The sequence below is a fragment of the Xenopus laevis genome, chromosome 4L (genome assembly GCF_017654675.1).
Source record: "Xenopus laevis strain J_2021 chromosome 4L, Xenopus_laevis_v10.1, whole genome shotgun sequence".
Taxonomy (NCBI): Eukaryota; Metazoa; Chordata; class Amphibia; order Anura; family Pipidae; genus Xenopus; species Xenopus laevis.
In genome coordinates, this window is record NC_054377.1 from 100,174,608 (window position 1) to 100,199,145 (window position 24,538).

The 24,538-nt window shown below is 38.5% G+C and overlaps 3 protein-coding genes across 9 annotated transcripts in view; 1 reads left to right on the top strand and 2 right to left on the bottom strand.

Moving 5' to 3' along the window:
* The window catches only part of ccdc18.L (coiled-coil domain containing 18 L homeolog), a 46,762-nt gene extending 41,370 nt beyond the window's left edge, over positions 1-5,392 (bottom strand). Inside the window, exons 1-4 of one of the 4 annotated variants that reach the window (XM_041589116.1) lie at positions 5,270-5,392; positions 2,579-2,710; positions 1,670-1,823; positions 1,405-1,578 (exon numbers count right to left, since the gene is read on the bottom strand). In XM_041589116.1, the coding sequence (XP_041445050.1) occupies positions 1,405-1,578; positions 1,670-1,823; positions 2,579-2,694 (444 nt within the window). In that variant the 5' untranslated portion in view covers positions 2,695-2,710; positions 5,270-5,392. 4 annotated transcript variants of the gene reach the window in all.
* Positions 5,393-5,617: 225 nt separating this feature from the next.
* On the top strand, positions 5,618-14,281 carry tmed5.L (transmembrane p24 trafficking protein 5 L homeolog). Its single transcript, NM_001096914.1, is given in 4 exon segments — positions 5,618-5,919; positions 10,341-10,438; positions 10,546-10,729; positions 13,435-14,281. Coding segments are annotated over 4 exon segments (675 nt in total). The 5' UTR covers positions 5,618-5,745; the 3' UTR covers positions 13,654-14,281.
* A 487-nt stretch (positions 14,282-14,768) lies between these two features.
* Positions 14,769-24,538, bottom strand: part of mtf2.L (metal response element binding transcription factor 2 L homeolog) — a 28,874-nt gene continuing 19,104 nt past the window's right edge. Inside the window, exons 13-15 of one of the 4 annotated variants that reach the window (XM_018258565.2) lie at positions 24,272-24,330; positions 18,801-18,896; positions 14,769-17,568 (exon numbers count right to left, since the gene is read on the bottom strand). In XM_018258565.2, coding sequence (XP_018114054.1) covers positions 17,211-17,568; positions 18,801-18,896; positions 24,272-24,330 — 513 coding nt within the window. In that variant the 3' untranslated portion in view covers positions 14,769-17,210. Of the gene's footprint in view, positions 17,569-18,800; positions 18,900-21,241; positions 21,274-24,271; positions 24,331-24,538 lie in introns of those variants that run through there. The other 3 variants (XM_018258564.2, XM_018258567.2, XM_018258566.2) reach the window with 3 other exon arrangements.

Consider the following 24,538-nt stretch of genomic DNA (forward strand, 5'->3'; position numbering starts at 1 on the left):
ACAACCTGTACTGCAAGAATGAAATTACCCTACAAAAGAATCCAAGCTGCAATACTACAAGAAGTAGCCACAAACATGTTAATTCTCATTATTTAAACCTGCCTTTTAAAGGGAAACTAAGCACAAACCAGACATTTGATATACGATGCAGGATATTTCTCATATGTATTTTTTAATTGGTTCCATTACATAATAAAGTAAATAAAATTAAGTAGAAATCAAGGAAAAAAAGTCCAAAAAATTACATGAACACAAGAAATAGAAACAGCTAAACCTATAGATGCAAAAATATACAAAACACTGTTCCTAAAAATACCATTCTTATTGATTTTGCAAACAGAGCTTTCTGTAGGAGATATCCTATTGTACACCATTAAAGGCAGGGAACACTAATCATACGGGGAGACAAGAGAAGGAAAAAAAATTCTATCCAACAATTATACCATATTGTTGGAGACCACTCTTTAGCTATCTAACCAGTAACTCCATCCTTCTAAAAATAACTGTAATTGCCCTCACATTGCATAAGTAATTATACAATGGGAGTGCCCCTTCAACAAGATTTACCCATTGTAATACAGTTAAAGGAGACTTTCTCATCCAGTTCCTAATCAGGTTTTTATGAGCATAGAATAGAACTAACTTAAGAAAGTTTATTTTATTCCGGGATGGAGTCTTCTTATCAACTATCAAACAGAACTATTAACAGAATTGGAATTATTATATTTGCTATTGATCTGTACCATTGCACTGGCAAACTGTCCGGTACAGGAAATATCCCAGAGGGTAAACTGGATAAGGCCCATGACATCTCTTCCACTGTAATGGGGCACTCAAGTTCCTTCACCATTTCTGGGGTAAACCAATTTTTACCAGTTATTCATCCAGCCGTTAGTCTATTTCTCATATGTAAAATAATCCTAGAAACTGTGCTTTAAGGGTGAAAATTAATACATGTCATACTTAGTGATTCTGGTACATAAAATATATTTGTAAGGTGCAGTAATTAATAAAGCATACCAATGTCATGTCCACTGAACAACCAATGTCAGTACTAGTACCGGCAATTTTCAGCCTGAAGATGTCCCAGTAGGCATTTTCAGCCCGAAACACAAGCTTAGGGCTTTATTTTTAAACAGAAGCATCATGTAGAGAATACTCCTGCTTGATAAAATATGCTATCGTAAAGAATAAAGTACCTCTAACAGGATTACAAGTGTATTTCATTTAGATGTGACCTTGATACTGTACAATATTCCAAAAGTTTAAATGCTGATGCACTCTTTCTATTACACTACTTTTATAATTCTATTTGTAAGTAATATCAGTATTTCCTGTTTTCCACTGTGAAATACAATAACAAATAGTATTATTGAGAAATGTTACAGATTAAATACTACATACTCTAGATCTGGACTTTGTTAATTCTGTCTGTACACAGTCAATCTTATTCATGAGAGAGTGGTTTTGGGACACCAGCGATGCATTTTGTTCTTGAAGAAAATTAAGTTTTTCCTTTAATTGTCTATTTTGTTGTTCTGTGTTTCTTATTAATGATCCAGATTGTGAGTTGGTGGGCTGGAAAAAAAACATGCAAATTAATAGCATGGTGCTTTGTAATGTTTTTAAATCCACAACCCTTAAAAGCAAATTAAAAATGTAATACTACCTTATCTTTGAATGTCCTTAGAGAGTTCCCAGCATTTTGGGAAACTGTGTTCCTGCTTCTAAGTAGGTTCTCTCTGGATTTACAGGACTGCTCAAGATCTTCCAAAGTGAGCCCGAGTGGAACTCTGCTTAGGGAATGCTCACTAGAATGGTCACTGAAGATGATAGCAGAATGAGTTATCAACATTGGGTATGGTACATACAAAAGACCTACAAATTAGCATTAAAATTTCCGTTTTCCGTTCCCTTAAAAAAAACAGTTTATCTTTTGACATTAGCAGCATTATTTTACTGTCCATAGAAATAATTATATAAGTAGCTATATAAATATTTTTAAAAGCAATAATTATATTAACATTTAAAAAAAACATGTTATTTAATTTTTTATCACATAATAAAGTATGTTTCCATTATGTAGTTTTGTACATTGTAATAATAATGTGAATACATTCTTAACAGTTTTTCAATATTATATAGTAACAGCATATAACGTCAGCTTAAAATTTAGTATAGGACCCTATGTAGGGTTTAATGGGTATATAGCCAACAACCTATTTATTTGATGACTCCTGGGGGGTGTGAATTCAAGTCTTTTTTGTTCCTATTGCCATGTGTCTAAGTATTGGGATGACTCCATTATAAGTGGATTTTTTCTTTGGGTCTCTTCATCATACCATGTTGCTTGTCTAAAGGTGTAAATTTCAATGCAAGTCTATGGGGGTGCAGAATTTTTATGTATCCCAGAAACGCTGCACCCCAACACACTGCACTGAAAAAAGTTCCATGTGCTATGAACCCAATAGCTTATTACTGACACAAGTAATAATTCTGATTAAATTATACCAGTTCTACACCTGTGTCGTTTTCTTAACAGTATTGTGGTGAAAGACATGTAAAAACTTACACTGACCGTTTTTCATCTTCATGCTCTATACTCCACTCTCCTTGCATTAGTTTGCCCATTAACAGCAGACCATCTGTTGGTTCTTCTATTTGATCGTTATATGTCGGCATATTTAATTCCATTTGTATAATATAGTTCCTATATAAAACAATTACACATGTTATTTTATTACACAGTTAAAAACACAACAGAAGCACTATATTAAAGGGGAACTCTGGCTTCCAAACCAAAACTTGATAAAGAGGCCCACATAACACAGAAACCCATAATATACCCATCACAGTAATGTTTCTTCAAAAAGTATGAATAAATGCCATTTTCTATGCTGAAATCCAGCTGTTTAGCAGTTCTTCTCTTTCTGCATCATTTGAAATCCTGGCAGGGAAGGAGGGACTAAACACTGATGTTACAAATTGTAACAACTTCTCCACAGCTTACAGACAGCATGCAGGAACTACATAACCCACAATGCATTGCACTGTGATGTTCTGTTCCTTATTGAAATCACGTGTGCAGGGAATTGTGGGGTTTGGAGGATGCAAGCTGAGGACAGATCGCTGTTGATACAAAGTAACAATAGTCAGCCAGCTCAGCAAAGTAGTCAGACAGATCAGTAGGAGAGCAGGGGGGCAAGGATTAGGGAACTGACAGAAACCAATAAAAATCATGAAAAGTCTGCATATTTTTTAATTGATGTATGTTGCAAAGTTGCTTGAAATTACGTTTACTTTTAAAAAAGCTTAAGTTATGTTTGTGTGGAGTTCCCCAAATAATAAAGTAGCATTGTACAAAGAAATTGTCAGATATTTATGTTTTTATGCACAATTGTGTAAGATTATACTTTTGCTATGTCACCTGACATCCGTAAAGGGGTGGTTCATTTTCAGATAGATCACCAGAAATAACGACTTTTTTTCAATGACTATATATTCTCTATGTGTGACCGTTTTTTCTAATATTGAAGTGTAAAGTGTCATTTTTCACCTTCTGAAGCAGCTGGGGGGGGGGGTCGTCGACCCTGTAAACTGTTCTAAATCGATACATTTAGTTGATACATTTTTTATATTTGTCTCTGCTGAGCATAATCTCTGGCTTTCATTACAGGCAGCTGTTAGAATAGATACAATAGTTGCTAATACTCAAGAGACGCTGCTGAGAAATGTATCAAGTAAATGTAGCAAAATAGTAACAGTTTAGACTCTGCACCTGAATTACTGAGCTGCCAGACTCAAACACCAGAGACACTAACATTTGTTGCCCCTGTCCCCTCTCTTTTATATGTGCACATTTTCATTGTCTGGACAATCTGGAGCAATAGGGATTGGCACATGGGAATTTAAAAAATGATTGTATCCCCAGCGCATCCCCAGTGCTTTTGAACCAATGTTGGTGTGGTTGGGCAGCATGCCGCCCCTAAAATCCTGCCGCCCTAGGCCTTGGCAGCCTTTCCACAAATTCAGGCCTGTTTGGAAGGTGAACAAACCCTTTAAAGGGGCTGTTCACCTTTACATGAAGTTTTAGTATGATGTAGAGGGTGGTATTCTGAGACAAACAAGGGAAAGTTGTGCTCACCGCTAATTTTAAAACCATTAGGCGGGGGTGCAATGAGGCTGTGACCACAAAATACATATAGACAAATACAAGAGTCCTCTGCACTCAATCCATTACATCTCTTATTAAAATCAATGCATGGTTGGCCAACTATTCAAGGTCATTCCATATCTGACCAGTCCTACACTCAAATTGCATCGGATTCATGATGAAAATTGAGCGTAGGACTGGCCAGATATGGGATGACTTTGACGTAGTTGGCCAGCTTAAATATATTGCAATATATGGACAAACAATCCCTGTTTTGTTTAAAGTGTAAGGCATTTTTCAGTAGCAGTATGCACAAAATGTCTCTGTCTTAAATATATTGATAATGGGTTGAGTGCAGAGGAATCTTGTATTTGTCGATATTCTGAGACAATTTGCATTTGGTTTTCATTTTTTATTTGTGATTTTTGAGTTATTTAGCAACTCTTCAGTTTGCCATTTGCGCAAACTGATTGCTAGGGTTCAGCTGCCCCTAGCAACCATGAAACATTGATTGGAACAAGAGCCTGAACTATGAATAGTGCATTAAAGAAAAGAAGCGGAAGTGGCAGCAAATGAGTGCCAGCAGTAGTGAATGGATGTATAGGAACAGCATGGCGTTACAGTAAAGGTTTCACACGATGTCAAACCAGTGTTATATTGTATATAAATGAAGGCACATATCGGGCAACCTCCCCTCACACAGACCAACTCCTCTTGACAGAGAATGAATACTTTCAGTAGCATGGCATGCAGCGTGACAGGAATATCACTAATGAGTGTATAAACAGATCGTACCGAGCAAAACATGGTTTTCCCACTTACCACAGCCAGCAGGGCACTCGGGGTGAATGAGTATTAAGGCGCCCCACATTCACTTTCTCCCACACCGCAAGCAGATTTCCACAAACAAATAAGCTCCGCCCCAACTGACAGCTCCGGTGCAGGCGCCAATCACTGGAGAACTGAACTAGCGTCGAAAACAAAATCTTGGGCCCTCGGCCAATAGGAGACGTAGTAATTAAACAAAGGGCGGGCGGGCGTACGCCGAACAGATTGCTATGGCAATGCCGCGCAGACGCCGACTGAAGTTTGTAAATCTTTATTTGAAACACTTACAGTCACAAAGTACGGAAGCCCACTGAATCAATGGGAATTGCCTTTAGCGGCTGTCAATTCCAGGTCGTTGTAGCTTTAGATGTACCCTGACAACGCGAGTATTGGTAACTAAAGACCTGTCTTGCAAATACTAACTAAGCGCAGTAAGTTCTATGTGTGCTCCCTCCAGGTCTATTTCCGGAAGCTGCAGTGACTGTTTACACAAGTCTGCACTAAACGCGACAAGCTGACTATGATTTACATTTCACAATCCCCTTGGGAGCTCTTAGTGATTGGCTAATCTCTTCCGGGGACACCCAGCCTCCATAGGAGCGTGTTGTGATTGGCTTTAAACTTTTCTTCCGGTAACGCCCATCGTTTAGTGGGGAAGTTCGGCACATGCTTTAGTGCTGGGTTTTGCCTGTCTGCCTTCCTACTCTACTTGTCTGTTGCCGGTGTGAAGTAACAGGGGTCGTGGAGGGCAGTTGTTATTCATCATGGGGAAGGAAGCAGTGCTGTTCCTGATGCTGCTCATCCACTACACAGTGCGGCACTGCCTGGGCTTCTCCCAGTCTGTGGATAGCGATTATACCTTTACCCTCCCCGCGGGGCACAAGGAGTGTTTCTTTCAGCCCATGAAGAAGGATGCCACTCTGGAGATCGAGTATCAGGTGACTAGTGACTTGCTGCTGCGTGTAGGGCGATCTTGTGTTGCCTGCTTCAAGTTGTCCATCTAGTTTCTCACTTGTAAAGCAGATTTGAAGTAAAAATCGTTCGAATATTCGATCATCGAAGTACTGTCTCTTTAAAAAAACGTTGACTTCAATACTTCGCCAAATTAAGCCTGATGAAGTGCTATGTTAGCCTATGGGGACCTTCTACAACCATTTTCTTGTCTTTGCACATCGAAGTAAATTGTACGCTAAAATCGTTCGATCCAAACGATTTAATCATTCCAATGAACGGTTTTCCTTCGATCGCAGGATGGCCAATTTTGCTGAAAAATACTTAGACTTCGATATTCGAAGTATTTCAATTCAATGGTCGAATTTCTAAGTATTTTCTACTTCGAAATTCGACCCTTGATAAATCTGCCCCTAAATCACTGCTGTTCTGTGCCTTTGTCACAGTGTAATCTTATTTTGGGATTGCTGGGAGCTGGTCACAGTGACATTTTATGCTGGGGTATGTGAACTATGCTCACACTGCTGTTCATTGCTGGATGTCACAATGTCATTATAACCTGGAGGCCGCTGGAGTAACTAGATGTTACAGGGTCCCACAGCAAATTAATTTTAGGGCCCCCAACATATCCAGAGGTTGCCCTATTTTACCAATATATGTTGACATTGCCTCATGGGGGCCCCTATACCTCCTGCAGCCGTAGGGTCTGCTTCCTCTCTGGTTATGTCCCTGCCACTAAGCCATCTTAAGCTGTGTCAATATTTCCTTGGCAACATCTAGTGGACAAAGTGCAGGAGGGAACGGGACATGCTTCATACATGAAAGAAATACTTATGTGAGCACTTGCTGATTGTCAGTTCTCCAAGCAGTGTGTAATTGCCTCCAGTATGTCAGCTCAACAAGCCATGAGTTATTGCCTTCAGTTTCATGCTGGCAATGTGCCGTTGCTACTAGCAATCTGTCAGTCTCCTGATTTGAATGTTATTGCTTATTTTGTAAATGCCCCACTCACAAGGAAAGGCTATTTTACTAGGGTGCCAATGTGTTAGGAATTCCCTGCAATCTAAATAACTGTGTGTTCTCCATAACAGTATGCTTCTTAAATCTTGTAGTTCCCAGGAATCCCTTGCGTAGCCATGGTCTTTGCCACACTACACAAACCGCATAGTAGCAAATCAGTGGCTGAAGATTACTGACCCACAGCAGCATGCAGCCTTTCTGTTGTGATCTCCCTTAGCCATCAGTTTATAGGATGTCTTGTCTTGGGCAAGCATGGGACACATCTCACTGTCTTGCAGCGAAGAAGAGCCAATGCAAGTTTTGGTCAACTTCATATTTAATATGTGTAAGCAGGGCCACCATCAGAATTTGCAGAACCCCATACAACAAAAAATTCTTGGCCCCCCTCCCTACAAGTAAAAAAACAAACAAAACATTGTTGGTGTGGCCCCCCTATAGGTTACAATGTTGGGATCCAGGGACCGTTACTTCAGCGCAACTTGGCTTCTACTTCAGCAGTTCGAGGGGGGCCTGGCAAATCCAGGAAATGCAGCACAGCCAGGCCCCCCCTTAACATATAGAAGCCATTGGGCCCGGGACAATTTGCCCCCTGATGGCAGATGACCTGTGCAACAGTTTTGTCAGCATTCCTAAATTTGTGTTTATGCCCCCCCACACACACATACTTCACAGTTAGATATTTGGCATGCATGTATCTAACTTATGACAAGGTAGAAAATGTACAAAATATTGGTATAAAACATCAATCTTGTGTTTTAAGCATATCTAAAAAAAAAAAAAAAAAGTACATTAACATTTACAAATCTTATTCTGAATGCCATTACATGTAGGTATCGATATAATGTCTCTGCCCCCATGTGAGCAAGCAACATAGTATGAGCCCTGTGCCCCAAATACTTGAGTATCACTGTAGTCTTTAGGCAACCATCTGATTTGGTTCAGATTTGACAGTGGATTGATGCCTGACAAATGTTTGTACATCGGTGTGGGCAATTTTGGGCTTTTATTTACATGTATAAATGCTAAAAGCAGTTACCTATAATAAGTTGAAAATTCAAGTGGTCTGCATTTTGCCCTGCTTTTTACATTGGACACACCAGGTGAATGATGCAGTAACTTTTTTCCACTGTGCACAATGGGAAGTACCGACTTCACCAGCTGCTTTGTCTGTGCTACTTTTTTTTGCAGTCCATGCAACAAAAGCTAAAGTAAATGTTTAGCTAAGAGCACAGGGAATATGATAAATTGCTTCAAGAGAATATAAACACCCACAAAAAATGCCCTTATAAGATAAAAAAGGAGTGGCTTTATTAATGTTATTGCGTTTGAATGCAGCAGTTTTCTGTCCCCGATCTGCACTGCTGGTTCTGATTCTTGAAACAATGTAGCAGAAATCCACTCTCCTCCAGCCAATATGCCTTTTTACTCAATGCTGTACATGCCTTTTCATGGGTTCTGTTAGCTGACTTGTGCTTTCTTGTTTCAATAGTGAGAACCAGCAGTGCAGATGAATACTGCTTTTGGTAGCAATTACATTTACAAATAACTTATAAACACTGACAATTGAAGAAGTAAATTGGAAAGATGCTTGGTAGTATGGTTTTGAGGCCAATGTTACCCTTCAACTTACTAAGCAGTGAAAAGTGAGAAAAACTTACAGCTCACTGAGATATACTGACAAAAAAGGCTGTACAAGGAAAAGGAAACACACGTCTAAGAAGAACAACAGGAAGCTATGTAAAATCTACACAAACTGTTTTGGCTTAGAGCACATAAGGAAAATGACGCTTTAGTGACGTTCATAAAAATGTGATTAAAAAAACAGTATATCAAGCGACTGTTACCAATTCCTGGAAATTTTCTGACTGCCCCCTTGTCTTGTGGGCCAAGGAAGGGGTTGCACCATTTTTTCCAATTATTCTGCTTGGGGCCTTTTGGTGACAAATGTATTTTTTAGATGTAAGTTTACTGTTCATGAATTGCTGTTGGTTACTGTGCTGGTGCAGTTTAGCAACAAATGTTAATAAATGAGCCCCCGAGATGACACAACCTAGATAAATAAATGTTTTGAGAGAGAATGCAGAGGTTTGGCCAGCCAAGTGTCTCAGCCTGGCATACTGATCAAACTGTATATAAAGAGTGTATGTGCAGGGCAGCCATCAGAAATAACAGGATCCCTGTTAATAAAAGGGCAGCCAAGTTTGGGAGTTTACTTTGAAAGCAGCTAATAAGTTGCAGGTAAAACTTAGTTTCCTTTGTAAAATGTATAATGAACCAATAGCATTTTTAATGAACTGGATGAAAATTGAGCACAGGACTGGCCAGATATGGGATGACTTTGATGTAGTTGGCCAACTTAAATATATTGCAATATATGGACAAACAATCCCTGTTTTGTTTAAAGGGTAAGGCATTTTTCAGTAGCAGTATGCACAAAATGCCTCTGTCTTAAATATATTGATAATGGGTTGAGTGCAGAGGACTCTTGTATTTGTCTATATGTATTTTGTAGTCACAGCCTCATTGCAACCCCTCCTAATGGTTTTAAAAATTAGCGGTGAGCACAGCTTTCCCTTGTTTATATATATATATATATATATATATATATATATATATATATATATCTATATCTAATCTATATATCTAATCTATATCTATATATATATATATATATCTAATCTATATCTATATATCTATATATATCTATATATCTATATATATCTATATATCTATATATCTATATATCTATATATATCTATATATCTATATCTATATCTATATATATATATATATATATATATATATATATATATATATATATATATATGCCGCTATAAAGGCACTCTCTCTATGTATAAAGCCTTGCTAATCAGTGCTAGTTTCTAATCATCGGTTAAATGTTACTCATCAATCACTCACCCGGATTTCGCAATGACCCGGGTGTATAAACCCCAGGTCCCGCTCGAGTTCACAGATGCTTAAAAAAGGGTAGTGTAACAGAAGGCACTCCCCAGATGAGACGAGTGGCTTGGGTGCATCGCCCCAAACCCGTAGCTATAGGTGACTCACAATCAGAAGAATAGCTGATGAGAACACTTGTGTCCTCTTGTAGGGTTAAAAGTAATGAAAGTTTTTTCAACTTGTTAAAACCATCACATTTCAGGAAATGTGATGGTTTTACCAAGTTGAAATAAAATTCTTTACTTTTAAACCTATGAGTGGACATTGAGTGCTTGTCCAATTTTCTTCCAACATTCTAGGCCATGCCCATATTGAATGTACAGTTTAAATGTCATACAGTACATATTGGACTTAATTCTGACAGCTCCGCTCACACCTCCCCTCCCCCAAGAAAAACTAAAATTTCTAAAGTAATTTTCCCCTGCAGGTGTTGGATGGTGCTGGTTTAGATGTGGGTTTTTCTCTCATATCTCCGGATGGTGAACTTCTACTGTCAGAGGAACGGCAGTCAGACGGGGTTCACTCGTAAGTAAAATTCCACTATTCCCATTGGGCACAGGGCAAGTGTTGTAGTTTTATATTTATATTTTTTGTATTGGGCCTGGTTACATTTTCTGTATGATTCCCCACAGGGTAGAGACAGTTGACGGCGATTACCAGTTCTGCTTTGACAATACCTTCAGCCGTATGTCTGAGAAAGTGATCTTTTTTGAATTGATCTTAGATCACTTGAATGATGAAGGAAACGAACAAGAGGACTGGAAGAATTATATTATGGGCACAGATCTGCTGGACATGAAGCTGGAGGATATCCTGGTATGGCTTGTTTTTATCTGTGTGCTATGACTCAAGCGTTTGTGATATTAGTGGCAATCTAATTATAGGAGGTTATTTGTTTTACAGTATATTTCTGCTATGAAGACAGCTGTGGTTGACATAATATATATATATATCGGCATGTGACTGATAAGTACAATACAGTCTTAATACACAAAGCAAAATGTACATTTAGAAAATTCTAAAATTCTTTATATGGCATTTCCCAACGAATACAAGGGGATTCAGAACAATTCCTTTATATAAAGGTAAAGACAGTGCTACGCAATATGTTGGCGCTATATAAATACATGTTAATAAGAATAAATCTCAGTATCAGTTCCACCTCTGCCAAAATATATGTATATTTTTTTTTTCACTAGGCAAAATCCGAGGGACTTCATGTCCCAGAATTCATTTAACAGAGAGAGGGCAGGGTTGAATGGCCAGCAGCACAAAGGAGGGTAGGGGAAAATGTGTATATACACAAATACAATTTGATTCTATATTTGCTCTTAAAAAAAACTGCTCGTGTGCTGCCTCACGCAGCCCCCCTCTCCGCACTTAAAAGTTTAGCGTCGGAGTAGGTCAAATGGGGCTGCATCGCTAGTGCATTAAACGATATATCGCTCTCTGCACTAGCAGAGCCGAATTTCCGGGTTTAAAAAATGGAAATTCGGCTCTTAAAATTACAGGAGGTTCTCAGCTTGCCTCATGGCAGGAGCGACCCTGCTTGTGTGACTAGCATGAACACTAGACTGCATAATTGACCTTTTCCATTTTCCCTTGATCTTATATTTGTTTTTTTCATTTTTGATCGCATAAATGCTGGTGGCTTATTTATGCCTGTAAAACATTCATTGGACAGGAAGACCATTGAAAGTGATATTTTACCCCCAAATATGAGGAAGGATGTTGGTGATTGTATTGAATTTTGCATTGTTCTTGGGTTGTTTTACCCACAAAAATCATGTGCAATATTTTGAACTTTACAGCCCACATTTTTGTAATACTATTCGTATTGGGTATTAGACTTTTGCAGAAGACCTTGACTGTTCATATACATATAAACAAATAACTATATGGGTCATAACATGAGGGCAGATTTATTAAGGGTCAAAGTGAGAATTTTAATTTTTTTGGTCAAAACTCTCAAATTCAATTCTGAATTATCCAAACTCAATTTGAGTTAATTCAAGATTTATCATACTCAGGCCCTTTAAGAACTCAATTCGACTATTTGCCACCTTAAACCTGCCGAATTGCTGTATAAGTCAAACAGAGAGGTCCAGGGATCATTTAGGTGATGTTTGCAGCCTTCCTGACATTTGAGTTTTTTTCTGAGAAAAAAAAAAAAATCAAATCTAGTTTTTCTAATTCAATTCAAGTTTTTGGGTCGATTCCATTTGTCCAAGAGAAATGTGTTTATGAATACATTTTTCGAATATAAAAAAAACTCACATAAATTTGAAATTCGGCCATTGATAAATCTGCCCCATGGTGTCAGTGCAAGCTCTGAGACCATTTTCAATGTCTAAAAATGCACAGTAGAAATTCTTACTTTATTTTGGATTCCTCCGAACGTGTATTTTACAAGTGTTATGGTTTTGCAGGGGCAAACTTTAGGGTTGCCTGTGACAGATAAAATGCAGCATGTGCTCAGTTTGCAGTAGCTGAATTAACAGCTGTGAGAACTTGAATGTACAGGTATGGGACCTGTGATCCAGAATGCTCAGGACCTGGGGCTTTCTGGACAACAGATCTACATTAAGTCTACTAGAAAATCTTGTAAACATTAAATAAACCCAATAGGCTGGTTTTGCTTCCAATAAGGATTAATTATCTTAGTTTTGATGACCTAACTAAGATGATCGTTATCTGTAAGCCTGAGACAAAAGCAGCAATAAGGAAGTTTGTCAAACCGAGATACTGACTAGTGATGAGGGCCGACCTTGCACGCTTCTTCGCGGGAGGATGCGGGTTGAGCTCTTCTCCTGCTCTCCCCGCCCCCACCGTCAAATACCAGCTTCCGACTTCCGGATTCTCTTTTATAGCCTTTTGTGACATAATCGGCAGGTCTATAAAAGCAACTCAGAAGTGCAGATAAGGGAGGGCGGGTTAGGGTCTGTGAAATCCCGACCCGCACATCACTAATAAGGACACCAGAAAATAACCTTTTTTTTTTTATATCCATCATAAAATTATCTTTGAATACTATTTATAATTTTGCAATAAAAGTATTTGCCTGATGCTTTTACATTACCTTTCTTACCCCAATGTTCCTGTATGAGGGGGCTGACATATTTGTGCAGCAGGAGTCAGTTAGCATTAGAAACCGACAGGTTGGCAAAACAGTCAGGTTTAGGAACTTCAAGTAACAATTACTTACAAAAGCAAAACTAGCAGCAAAAAAACGATCAACTTGATCTATATGTAACTTTTAATGTAGATTAATATTTTGAAAAGACAATTTTTAGTGTCAGTATAACTTTAAATCATATTGTAGTATAGTAAAAACAAAACAATTTCTATGCCTGGGACCAGCCATTAACTATGCTGTGTGTTGCTACATTAAGAAACATGGCCAAAAGCAACAACAGAATATATACTGCTAAGGTTGTATAGAATTGAAGGTGTTACACTTGTAGAACTGGGTTGCGTTTAACTGTCCTTCACATTTTGTTTCATTTTTTTATTACTTCTAGGAAACTATTAACAGTGTTAAAGGTCGATTAACCAAAAGTGCCCAGATCCAGACACTGCTAAAAGCCTTTGAAGCTCGAGATCGCAACCTTCAGGAGAGTAATTGTGAAAGAGTGAACTTTTGGTCTGTTTTCAACTTGGTGGTGATGGTTGTGGTGTCTGCTCTGCAAGTCTATATGCTAAGAAGTCTTTTTGAGGACAAAAGGAAAAGTAGGCTCTGACAAACTGTGACCAAGAATTTACAAAGAAATACTTTTTTTAATACCCTCTCAGGGCTAGCATGTACAAAAAGCCTTTTCTTCCAAATCCCTGCCGTATTCAGATATTAGGGTCTGAAAAAAAAAAATTTAAAAAAAAAACTTGCCCCAAAGAGTAACACACAATATTCAATGTTTACCATTTTTGTATATTAATATGAAGGTTTTGTATTGATTTTGAAACCTACATTAGGGTGGAGAAATGTTCCCTCATTCTCCTATTTCTACACAACAGGTATCTTTCGTCATGCAGAAATAGCATACAGGTCCTAATATTTCTTAAACCTCTGAAGAATGCAACATTACATAAAAAGGTTAGGCCAATAATCAGTGTTGCTTTACGTTGTCACATGGTGCATAGCCACTGATCAGCCTTCAACTGATGGAGGATTTGAGCATTACTCGAAGGATATGGGAACTTTAAGATGGATTGTAAAAGGTCACTGTAGTCCTAATTTTATTTTGTTCATTATTGCTGTGAATTGTAATGAGGTTGGTTTTATTGTGATCATGCTAAAAGCTGTTAAACTTTGAAATGAATACATGTTGAAGGGTTGTCCCAAATTTCAATAAAACAATGAATATTGTAGTAGCCAAATCTCCTATCTGTTGATTTATGGGAAATAAGAAATACTTCCATATAGCACATGAATCTGCATTGGAAGTTGGTTAAGACCACACTACAGTAATCAGAGAGAGCAATTAACTGAAATATTATCCTATCAACATTGTGGCTTCCATCCAACAGATGCATGTCCATCAGTTATTTAATATCACTACCCACTAAAATAACCCTCTTTAATGGCCTTGCATCAAAAATTCTGCAATGTTTCTGTATTGGTCCCCCTGCCATTCAGAAAGTTTTCTTAGCAGCAGCCACCTGAACTTTTTAGAAGTGCTCCATCGTTTCTCAGACTTAAGGATTAATCGCATGAAAGAAAACCGTGTGTATTTGTTCATCACTATACCTACCCTTTGCTGCATTTGTGCAAATAAAGCAGATAAACTGCAGAGTTTCCGTTGGAGGCGTTGTGACAAGTAAGCCAGTCAAAAAGTTAATGTTTGTTATATACTGAAAGTTTGGATATGAAAAAGGCAATACCTTTATTGGCCAACTAAGATGATGATCACAGCAAGCTTTCAGAAAAACACTGTGGAATTGTTAATGCAAGTACTGTATGTCAGTTTTTATTAACTTATTCCATTAAATCTGTGGCTCTACTGCTGCAACTATTTAATAATAAGGGTGGTGGTTGGGGAGATTCAGTTGCCTGTGATAAATCTTCGCAACTGTGGGCGACTAATCTCCCAGAAATGCCTTCCCACCATCAAGAATGTGAGATTAGTCGCCCGCAGTAGCGAATATTTATCACAGGCGTCTCAATCTCCCTGTGTGCAACCACCCTAAGATCTGTGGCTCTACTGCTGTAACTAGATATTAAGATCTGTGACAACTAGAGAAAAACACTACAACTGTAGTAGATGTTTAATTCTTAAATAAGTAGGTTTTATTTGACTAAGAAATGTTTTTTTTGTGCATAGTCAGCCTACATTTTTGTCCTACAGCAAACAAACTGACCACGCTGTTTGTCAGAAGTACATTAAAAATGTAACTTGAATCGATGAGCTAAATGTATTAAACATCCACTAGAGTCCATTACATCCTTAAATAAGTCTTATAAAGTCTTTACTGATTGAATTTCACCTCATAAGAAACAGTCAATGAAAGCAAACTATTAAGTCTTAAATACAAAAAAGCTTAACTGTGTTTCAAGGTAGAATTTTACTTTCTTAAATATGAAAAATATTTATTTTTCTAAAATGAGTTAATTTGCATTGCTATGTAAGGAAATCAACATTAACTGTTCAAAACTAAGCATGTACTGTACACTTTGTATGTAGTTTTCCACCCAAGAATTTAGCTGCTTATCAGAAAGTGTTAAAGGACATACTGATTCCAAGTATTTATATAGTGCTGGTCTCCTGATTGGTGTACAATCTATGCACCCCATGCTGTGAAATTCTCCATTTCCTTTCATCCAAGTCTATCTATGTATGGACAAAGTTCCTGACTTAGGTGCAGCATCAGAAATTAATGCAAAACTAGCAATTTGCTCATTTTAATTTTCTCCTTAAACACAGTTTGCTATAAAAAAAAAAAACGAAACAAAAAAAACAAATGTAAGATTCTATTCAGTAGTAACACTGTACATTTGAGGCATGGGTCCCATAGTTAGGCACAAAACGCTGCTGAATAGAATCCCACAACGATCAATATATTGTTATTCAAATATATATATTAAAATCAGTTGTAAATGAAGAGTGAAAAAAATGCAATCATTTTACAGAAAATTATTACTGATGACTCTACCATGCTGGTCTGGTTACTCATCCTAGAATTGGGTAAGTGAAAGCACCAAATGATCCTGAGGAAACCGCTGCTGTGTAAATACTGCATTTGTTCCTGAAATAGTCTTTGCATTTCTGAAACTGTAATCTCCTACTCACATTTAAGTACAATATTGCATAGATCACCTTTTAAAACGACTTGCTACTTACACAGACAATTTAGAAAATTAACGTCTTAAATACACGGTATAAAGCCATAGTGCCATCCAGTAACAAAGAGGAAATGATACAGTGAAGCAGCAGAATTGACAGACATCACCAGTCATTAAGCTAAGATGTAGGCTAGAACTATACGCCAAAACAGACTTAGGAAAATAAAACTTCTTTGAAAGGGCACAACATAGTATGATTTTACCAGCAAAGCCACATACAGAGTGTGTGCTGATTTGTATTTTCTGTAAAAATAAACATAATTGGGTCCCAGTCATTGCAATGCAACTTTGTAGTAAATGATGTGAAACTATTCTCTTTGGATTTTACTAAATGGGGATATTAAGAGGTGAATATCTTTATATCCCATTGCTGTATCTATCACGCAAAGCTTCAGTTAATGTTTTTGTTTGTTTTAATGCAACTCTTATTTGGTTTGGTATTTGGGGGTTTGTGCTACAAAGCCAGTTTAAATTGTTTTATACAAATGGCAACAGAGAAGTACTGGTGGGGTGCAGATCAGATGGCACTTTGACTTTAAAACACTTAAAAACTGGAATCCTTTGTCTACCAGACAGACCTGCACATGAATAAGATGCAAGCCTCTTTGGGAGAAGAGAGGGAAATACTTGCTAAACATGAAATCCACATTACATACACAATACCTTAACAATTTTGATTAGAAATACTGTAAACCAGATTCTCAGAAATGTGCACAGTTGCAGATATTTGGTTAAAAGCAGTGTTCCCTCTGGTAAACAGTGGCACAAATCATGAAACAAACACAGTAAAATTGCCACCCCAGCGGGCTTTTTCAATCACAGGGTGGGCAGTGAGCAAATGGAGACCTTTTGTACCACATGCATTGCAGAGGCACCTATTTAAATAAAAGGTCTTACAGTACAGTACGCTTACAGTAAGCTAGGTTTCCTCTTCATAGCAGACAGATGGGAGAAATGAAATCAGGAGGCAGTTGCCCCATCCCACTCCACAAGATACTGCACCTTTCCATCAAGCGTTACTCGGCGTGCCAAAATACGATACTTTTCACCACATGCTATTCTGCCCGCAGCACCAAAATAATTAGTAATGGAATTCTTCAAATGATTCAGCTGTAAGTCCTGCTCAGTCAAGTTTTTAACAATATCTGTATTGAGTCCAGCAGGCTGCAGATCTTCTTTGTTTTCATCATTCTTTGAAAGGTCTGAATTATGAGTCTGCAGAGCTCTTCGTGGAAGGCGCCCCCTCTTTTTCTGTGGTGGTATTGTAGCAGACCAGGCCCGGCCTGTGCGGGTCACCCTCCTGAAGTCAGGCTGAGGACTAATAAAAAATACATTTCTTTTAAAATCTACACTCATAAGATAAATCACCCACACACAAAAAAAAACATCACCCAGAATATTTTTTTCTTTGAAAATTGTTGAATTCTCCTTTAAATCCAGGATACTAGTGGTTATGCATACTGAGTACCGTACAACTGGAGGGGAGGGAAGAGAGAGGCTGTGTACAAAGTACCTACATTTAAAGGGCAACTATAACATCTTTAAAGGGACTGCCATGGGAAAAAAAAATTTCCCCCCCCCAAAACACATCAGTTAATAGTACTGCTCCAGAAGACTTCTGCCCCTGAAATCCATTTTTGAAAAGGGCAAAAAAAGATTTTTTTTTTTTAATATTATGAAATCTTCTGACATGGGACTAGATATGTTCGTTTCCCAGGTGCCCTCAGTCATGTGACTTGTGCTTTGACAAACTACAGTCACTCTTTACTGCTGCACAGCAAGTAAAGAGTGATTACACTTCCTTCCCCCCCAGCAGCCTATCAACAGAACAATGAGAAGGTAACAGGATAACAACTGGTAGATAAATACCACAGCCTCATTGCACCCCGCCTAATGGTTTTAAAAATTAGTGGTGAGCACAACTTTTCCTTGTTTGTTATAGTATCAGCTGGTAGATATAAGAACAGCACTTAATAGTAAAAATCCAAGTCCCACTGCAACTTCTTCAGTAGGAGAAACAATAGCCTGTCTGAAAGCAGTTCCATCATGAAGTGCTGGCTATTTCTGCAAGCACTAGGAAAAATGACCGAAGATGTTACAACTTAAAAACTATACTGGTTCAGGAATAAAATTGTATATTGTAGAGTGAATTATTTGCAGTGTAAACCGTCTAATTTAGAAATAAATCAACACCATAAAAATCATGACAGAATCCCTTTAAGCTTAGGTAATTGACAGTGTTGTGAATCAATAAAAATGTTGATGGGGAGCTAATTAAGGTATCTTCAGGAGAAAAGATCTTGATAGCTAAAATGCTGTGGTGCTAGTGAGCTGGTGCAGAAACAAAAACATAAGATACTGCTTGTGCAGCTTATTTGTTTGTTGAGATTTGATTCTCTTTTAACATGACATTACAACAAAAGTGCTGACGATAATATGACACATTAAGTATATCCTTTGTTTTATGTAGACTATACACACTCCTTTGATTTCAAGCAAAGCCTCCTAGTGTATTATCGTGGACTACCATAAATTAATGTGAATTTGTACCTGGAAACAATAGATGAGGTAGTTTCTTTTGCACTGGCAGCACCACTGGTTTCTAAATCTGAGTTATTGGATGATGAATTGGTCACTTCTGTTTTCCTGCTAAACAGAAAAAAACAAATAGATGAAGCTTTAAAAATAAAACAGATGGGGGTGTGGCCAGCATGTGTTAGCAGTAAGACGTATTTTTTACTGCTCCCACTATTATCCTGTGAATACCCTGGAACATAGTGCCTTTTTGGGTTATAACTAAAGCCGACCTGTTGATTATAACCTTCCGGACAACAAGAGTTATGAGGCGAAACACTGCAGTTAAGTCTGAAAGTGCTGCTAAAAAAAACGGAGCTGAAAGAAACTGCGTGTCTCCAAGATGGCGTCGACTCTACGAAGGAGAACCCACAGCCTGCTGGTAAGGTGAGCGGCAATAAATCTGCTCTAAGTGTCATTATTGGAGATCATGCATATCATGAAACAAAACCATGAGGCTCTGGTAGATAAGATGGATGGACTGAAATCGGACCGAAAACAAGACCTCTCTAAATTACGCGACCGCACCGCTGAAGCGGAAAGCAGGATTGGAGAGTTAGAGGACACATGTGGCCTGCTGCAGAAAATTAGAACAGGCGCAACAAAACACATACAATTATTGGAGGCCAAGACGGATGATCTTGAAAACCGCCTGAGGCTAAATAATATACGGTTGGTGGGAGTACCGGAGGGAGCCGAGGGTAATAACCCTGAGACATTTGTCGAGCAATTACTCTCACAATTTGGCGATAAACTATTTTCAACCATGCTACTAGTGGAACAAGCCCACAGGATTCCGGCCAGACAACTGCCGTAAGGAGCTGGCCAAAGGCCACTTATAGCATGTTTGCTGAATTATAGGGATCGGGACGCTGCACTGAGAGAGGCGCGTACCAAGGAGCTACGCTTCCAAAATGCAGCCATCTCACTGTACCCGGATTTCTCAACGGAGGTGAGAAAACAGAGAGCAAAGTTCACCGATGTGAAGAAGAGATTACGGCAGAAAAACCTCAAGTATGCAATACTCTATCCGGCTAAGCTACGTATTGTTCATATGGGCAAAGCACATTTCTTCGTGACCCAATAACAAGTGTAGGAATGGCTTGATTCAATACCCAATATCCAGAGACAAAATGGAGCTACATCTGGTCAAAGTGACTGAGAGCAGCTTCCACCATTATCTGGAGTGACAAGGATGACTTTCCCTACATGGTTTTATTGGACATATCTCTGAAAAGTTTTAGTTCAATGGTTCAAACTTATTTTCGGGGGCAACAAGTATTGAACTGTACATTTGACTTTACATGTTATTGCTGTTCACTGTTTGCGGTATAGGCTCTGTGCTGAAATTTCCACAGGATAGATAGAAGTTGATTAGTTAGGGATCCAGTTAAGCTGAACCCAAGTAGGGGATATGGGTTTAAAGCAGGGAGGGCAGATGGGTAGTTTAGTTAGGTGGGTATTATTTTATGACAACTGTATACAGTCCAAATGTGGGTTGAACAATTCTTTTTCACAATATAACAGGCCTGATAAAGCAGGGTTACTTGATCTCCTGAAGCATATGGGACTTGAAAACTACTATGGCCAATAAGTTACAATTTCTTAGCTGGAATGTGAGGGGATTGCGGGATAAAATCAAACGATTAGTATTTAATTTCTTAAAGAAACACCCATATGACATCATTATACTTCAAGAAACACATATGACAAGATTCTGTCCCTTAGACGTTCATGGCTCAGCAATACATACCATGCATGTTACTCAAATTATGCAAGAGGGGTGTCTATAATGGTTAGAAGGGGACCGACATTCCAACCGGTTGAAAGTAAAACTGATCCTAAAGGTAAATTTGTTTATGTGCATGCCAAAATAGAGAATACTGAGTTGTTAATAATAAGGGTGTATCTGCCCCCACCATTTACTCTGGAGTTATTGGCAGAGTGTTTTGCCCCATTATCTAAATTTCCTAATCTCCCGGTAATCTGTATGAGGGATTTTAACTGCGTCCTAGACACAAACATGGACAAACTTTCTACTACGACAATGTCAGGTGCACGGTTTTCCCAACTGTTCAAACAATTCTTAGCAGCGCTTGGGCTGGTAGATGTGTGGAGGGCCAAGCACCCAACCACAAAGCAGTACACTTGTTACTCAGCTACACATAGCTCAATGCCCCCGAATTGATTTGGCATTAGTATCATCCGACCTACTTCAGCACACGCAACAAGTGCAGATTCTACCTCGGGGGGGGGGGGGGGGGGTTTCCCAGTCTAATAAACCATGGAAAATGCAGCCTTATTGGCTTAAACCCCCCGAAGTGACCACGGACTACCCCCAGGCGATAGAGGAATACTGGTCACATAACAAACACACGGCTTCTGCCTCAAGTGAGTGGGATGCAATGAAAGCTTACTTTAGAGGTATGGTTAAATCCAGAGTGAGTACCTGGGAGAAAAAAAGGGAAGAAAAGGGGTTTACTCTGGAAGAAAATCTAACAGACGCTGAATTACAATACACACAGCACCCCACCAATGAGAACAAAGATAATTGGCTCCTTAAATCCCAGGAATATCAGGAGTATATGAGGCAGCAAACACATAAAAGTATACTATACTCCAAGCATAAAATAGCGAAGTTTGGGGACAAAACTGGACACCTCTTAGCATTAATGTGTAGGAAGACCACACCATCTACAGCAATTTTAAGCATACGTAATCAGGATGGAATGCTGGTGATAGATATGCAAGAAATTAATGACACATTCCAAACATATTTCACGGATGCTTATGCGTCTAAGGTGACATACTCAGAAACAGAACTCCAAACATACTTAGATGGTGTGTGCTTCCCCACATTGTCAATTGAAGATAAAAACCTTCTAGGTGAAATAACGGAGCAAGAAATTGAGGTTGCGATAGGTACGTTTCCTTCTGGTAAGGTCCCGGGCACTGATGGGATCCCCATAGAGGTATATAAAAAATAGAAAGAAATTTTGATCGCTAGACTGAAAGGCTGTTACGACCATGCTTTGTCTACCAAAAGTCTACCATGACAGAGGCCTTCATAGCACAAATACTTAAAAAAGGAAAGAATCTCACACAATGTGAATCTTATCGTCCAATATCTCTGCTGAATTGTGATATCAAAATATTGGAGAAAATGATGGCCCTCAGACTGAATAAGGTCATTCTTAAATTAGTACATGGGGACCAGACCGGGTTCATGCCTGGTAGGGCAACCACTATAAATATTAGAAGGCTTTACACAAATTTACAAATGCCGCACGCGTATGCAGGAAAAAGAGTTATTCTCTCATTAGACGCTGCAAAAGTATTCTATTGAATTGAGTGGAATTTTTTGTTGGAGATCCTTACCAGGTTTGGCTTCAGGAAGCAGTTTATATCCTGGGTACAATTGCTCTATACCAGCCCAAAGGCTAGGGTATGTACAAATAACCGAGTTTCAGAACCATTCCTGCTTGAACGAGGCAGGGATGTCCAATGTCCCTGGGTCTGTTTGCCCTAGCTATAGAAGTGTTGGCTATTATAATCAGGGCAGAAGAGAATTGTAGGCTGCAAATATAATGGCATAGATTGCGCTCTACATCGATGATATGTTATTATTTTTAGCTGCTACATAACATAAATACCTAAGGCAAATTCTCTGGTCTGTTAATAATTGGGGTAAGTCCCACATATTCCCATTGGATGCCTCAGACCCTCGTTACCAAATGCCCAACCAACCCCTACAATGGGTAGAAAGCTTTCAGTACTTAGGAATTCACTTCGCGAAAAAGCAAACTCACTATCTAAAAGATAACTTGGAACCCGCGCTTTCCAGAATGTCAAATGAAGGCATGGAAATCTCTTCCCGTCGCCACCAGGCAGAGTAGCTATTTGTAAAATGATTTTCCTCCCACAACTATCGTACATATTCACAAACTCCCCAATTTATATACCCAAGAAGGTGTTTAACCGCTGAGACCAAAGCATTTATTTGGGCTGGAAAGCGTAGTAGGCTGGCATAAGCAGTAATGCAGCTCCCAGTTATACAGGGTGGTCTAGCTCTCCCTGAGTGGAGGTCGTATTATTTGGCCTCACAATTGCAACACTTCTTGCCATGGATCAGGGGGGATCAAACAGATGCTTCCTATAAGATATTATGCACTTGCTGGGGTAACGAGGCAGTACCTCTACTGATCTTTCTAGAAGCAGCAGAAAATTTTGCCCTCCTGCTCCCAATAATTAAAATGCTCTTCAAAGTATGGCAGGTATCACACGCACTTATACAGTACCAAGGGATTTCACCAAATACCACTCTGTGGGAAAATGATAGTCTTCCCCATCTGAAAAATGTCACACAACAGGAATACTGGCACCCGCAAGGTATCCAAATAGTAGATTTGTTTATTGAGGGAGTATTTAAATCCTTTGGCCAAATACAGGCTTACTATGAGGTTAAGGCATGGTTGCAGTACTATCAGCTTAAACACACTATCAAGGCGCAATGGCTAATTTCACCTGTTAAAATTGTTGGACTTCCTGGTTAACATATGTAGAACCCATGCCCTGGCATGGATTTATTCCATCATACTTAAAAACAAGAAGCACATGGTCAGTACTACTAGGAGTAAATGGGAGAGTAACATTCTTGATTTGGAAGATGAGGAATGGGAGGAGGTGTTAGAGGCCCCTAGCTTAGTATCATTTAATGTCAGGAGTAGATTCTCACAAATGCTTATTTTGCATCAGGCATACATTACACCTACTCGTCTGTATAAAGCTAAATTAAGACCAGATGACTGCTGTCCAAAATGTCAATTGCCTGGCGCAGATATTTTTCATTTGATGTGGACTTGCCCTTATATAGCAACATTCTGGGTACATATTTGTGAAGTTCTCACCAAATTTACTATGCTACAGATTACGGTCTCCCCTAAAACATGTTTACTGGGGGTTGTATCACATCTTACCAAATCTCATTATATGCTTATCTTAATTAGGGAAGCAATGTTTCTTTCCCGAAAATGTATTGCTCTGAAATGGCTTGCAGGGATATCCCCCAATATTGTAATGTGGAACACCTTACGATAGCCCAACTGGTATATATGCAAAGGGAAAATCCGGGCCAGTTTGTACTTATATGGCAACCTTGGTTGGACTCTCCTGAACATAAAAACCGTAACCCCTAAACCAGCCAACATGTAACAAGCCCTTTAAAGCTTACATTTGATTGAAATAGTTGTACTGTGACTTATTTGCTTGTTAAACTGTTAGAGAGAAAAAAGTTTATTAATAATACCCACAAATTATTTATTTGTGATCTTATTTTATTTTCTTTTTATTTCTGTATTTGACATGTCTGTTAAAAACAATAAAAATTATTTTAAAAAATAAATAAATAAAACAGATAAAGAATTGGAACCAAAACAAAACAAACCTACCTTCTTTGATCTGGTGTCTCTAACAAGGAATTCTCTGATACAGGATCAGTATCAGTGTTCTGCAAAAGGAAAAGATACATTTTAGGATTAATCCAGCTCTGTACATTTAATATAATCTGTACTGTTTCCTAGTAATACGGTGCCAGTAAAATTTTAGCCCCAAATAATATACATTGAGAGGCTGGAGATTGTTCTTATGCTCTGCCTTTAATCCTTTTCAGTGTAGATGCATCAGTGCTCTTATTGGTTACCACTTTCCCAATAGTT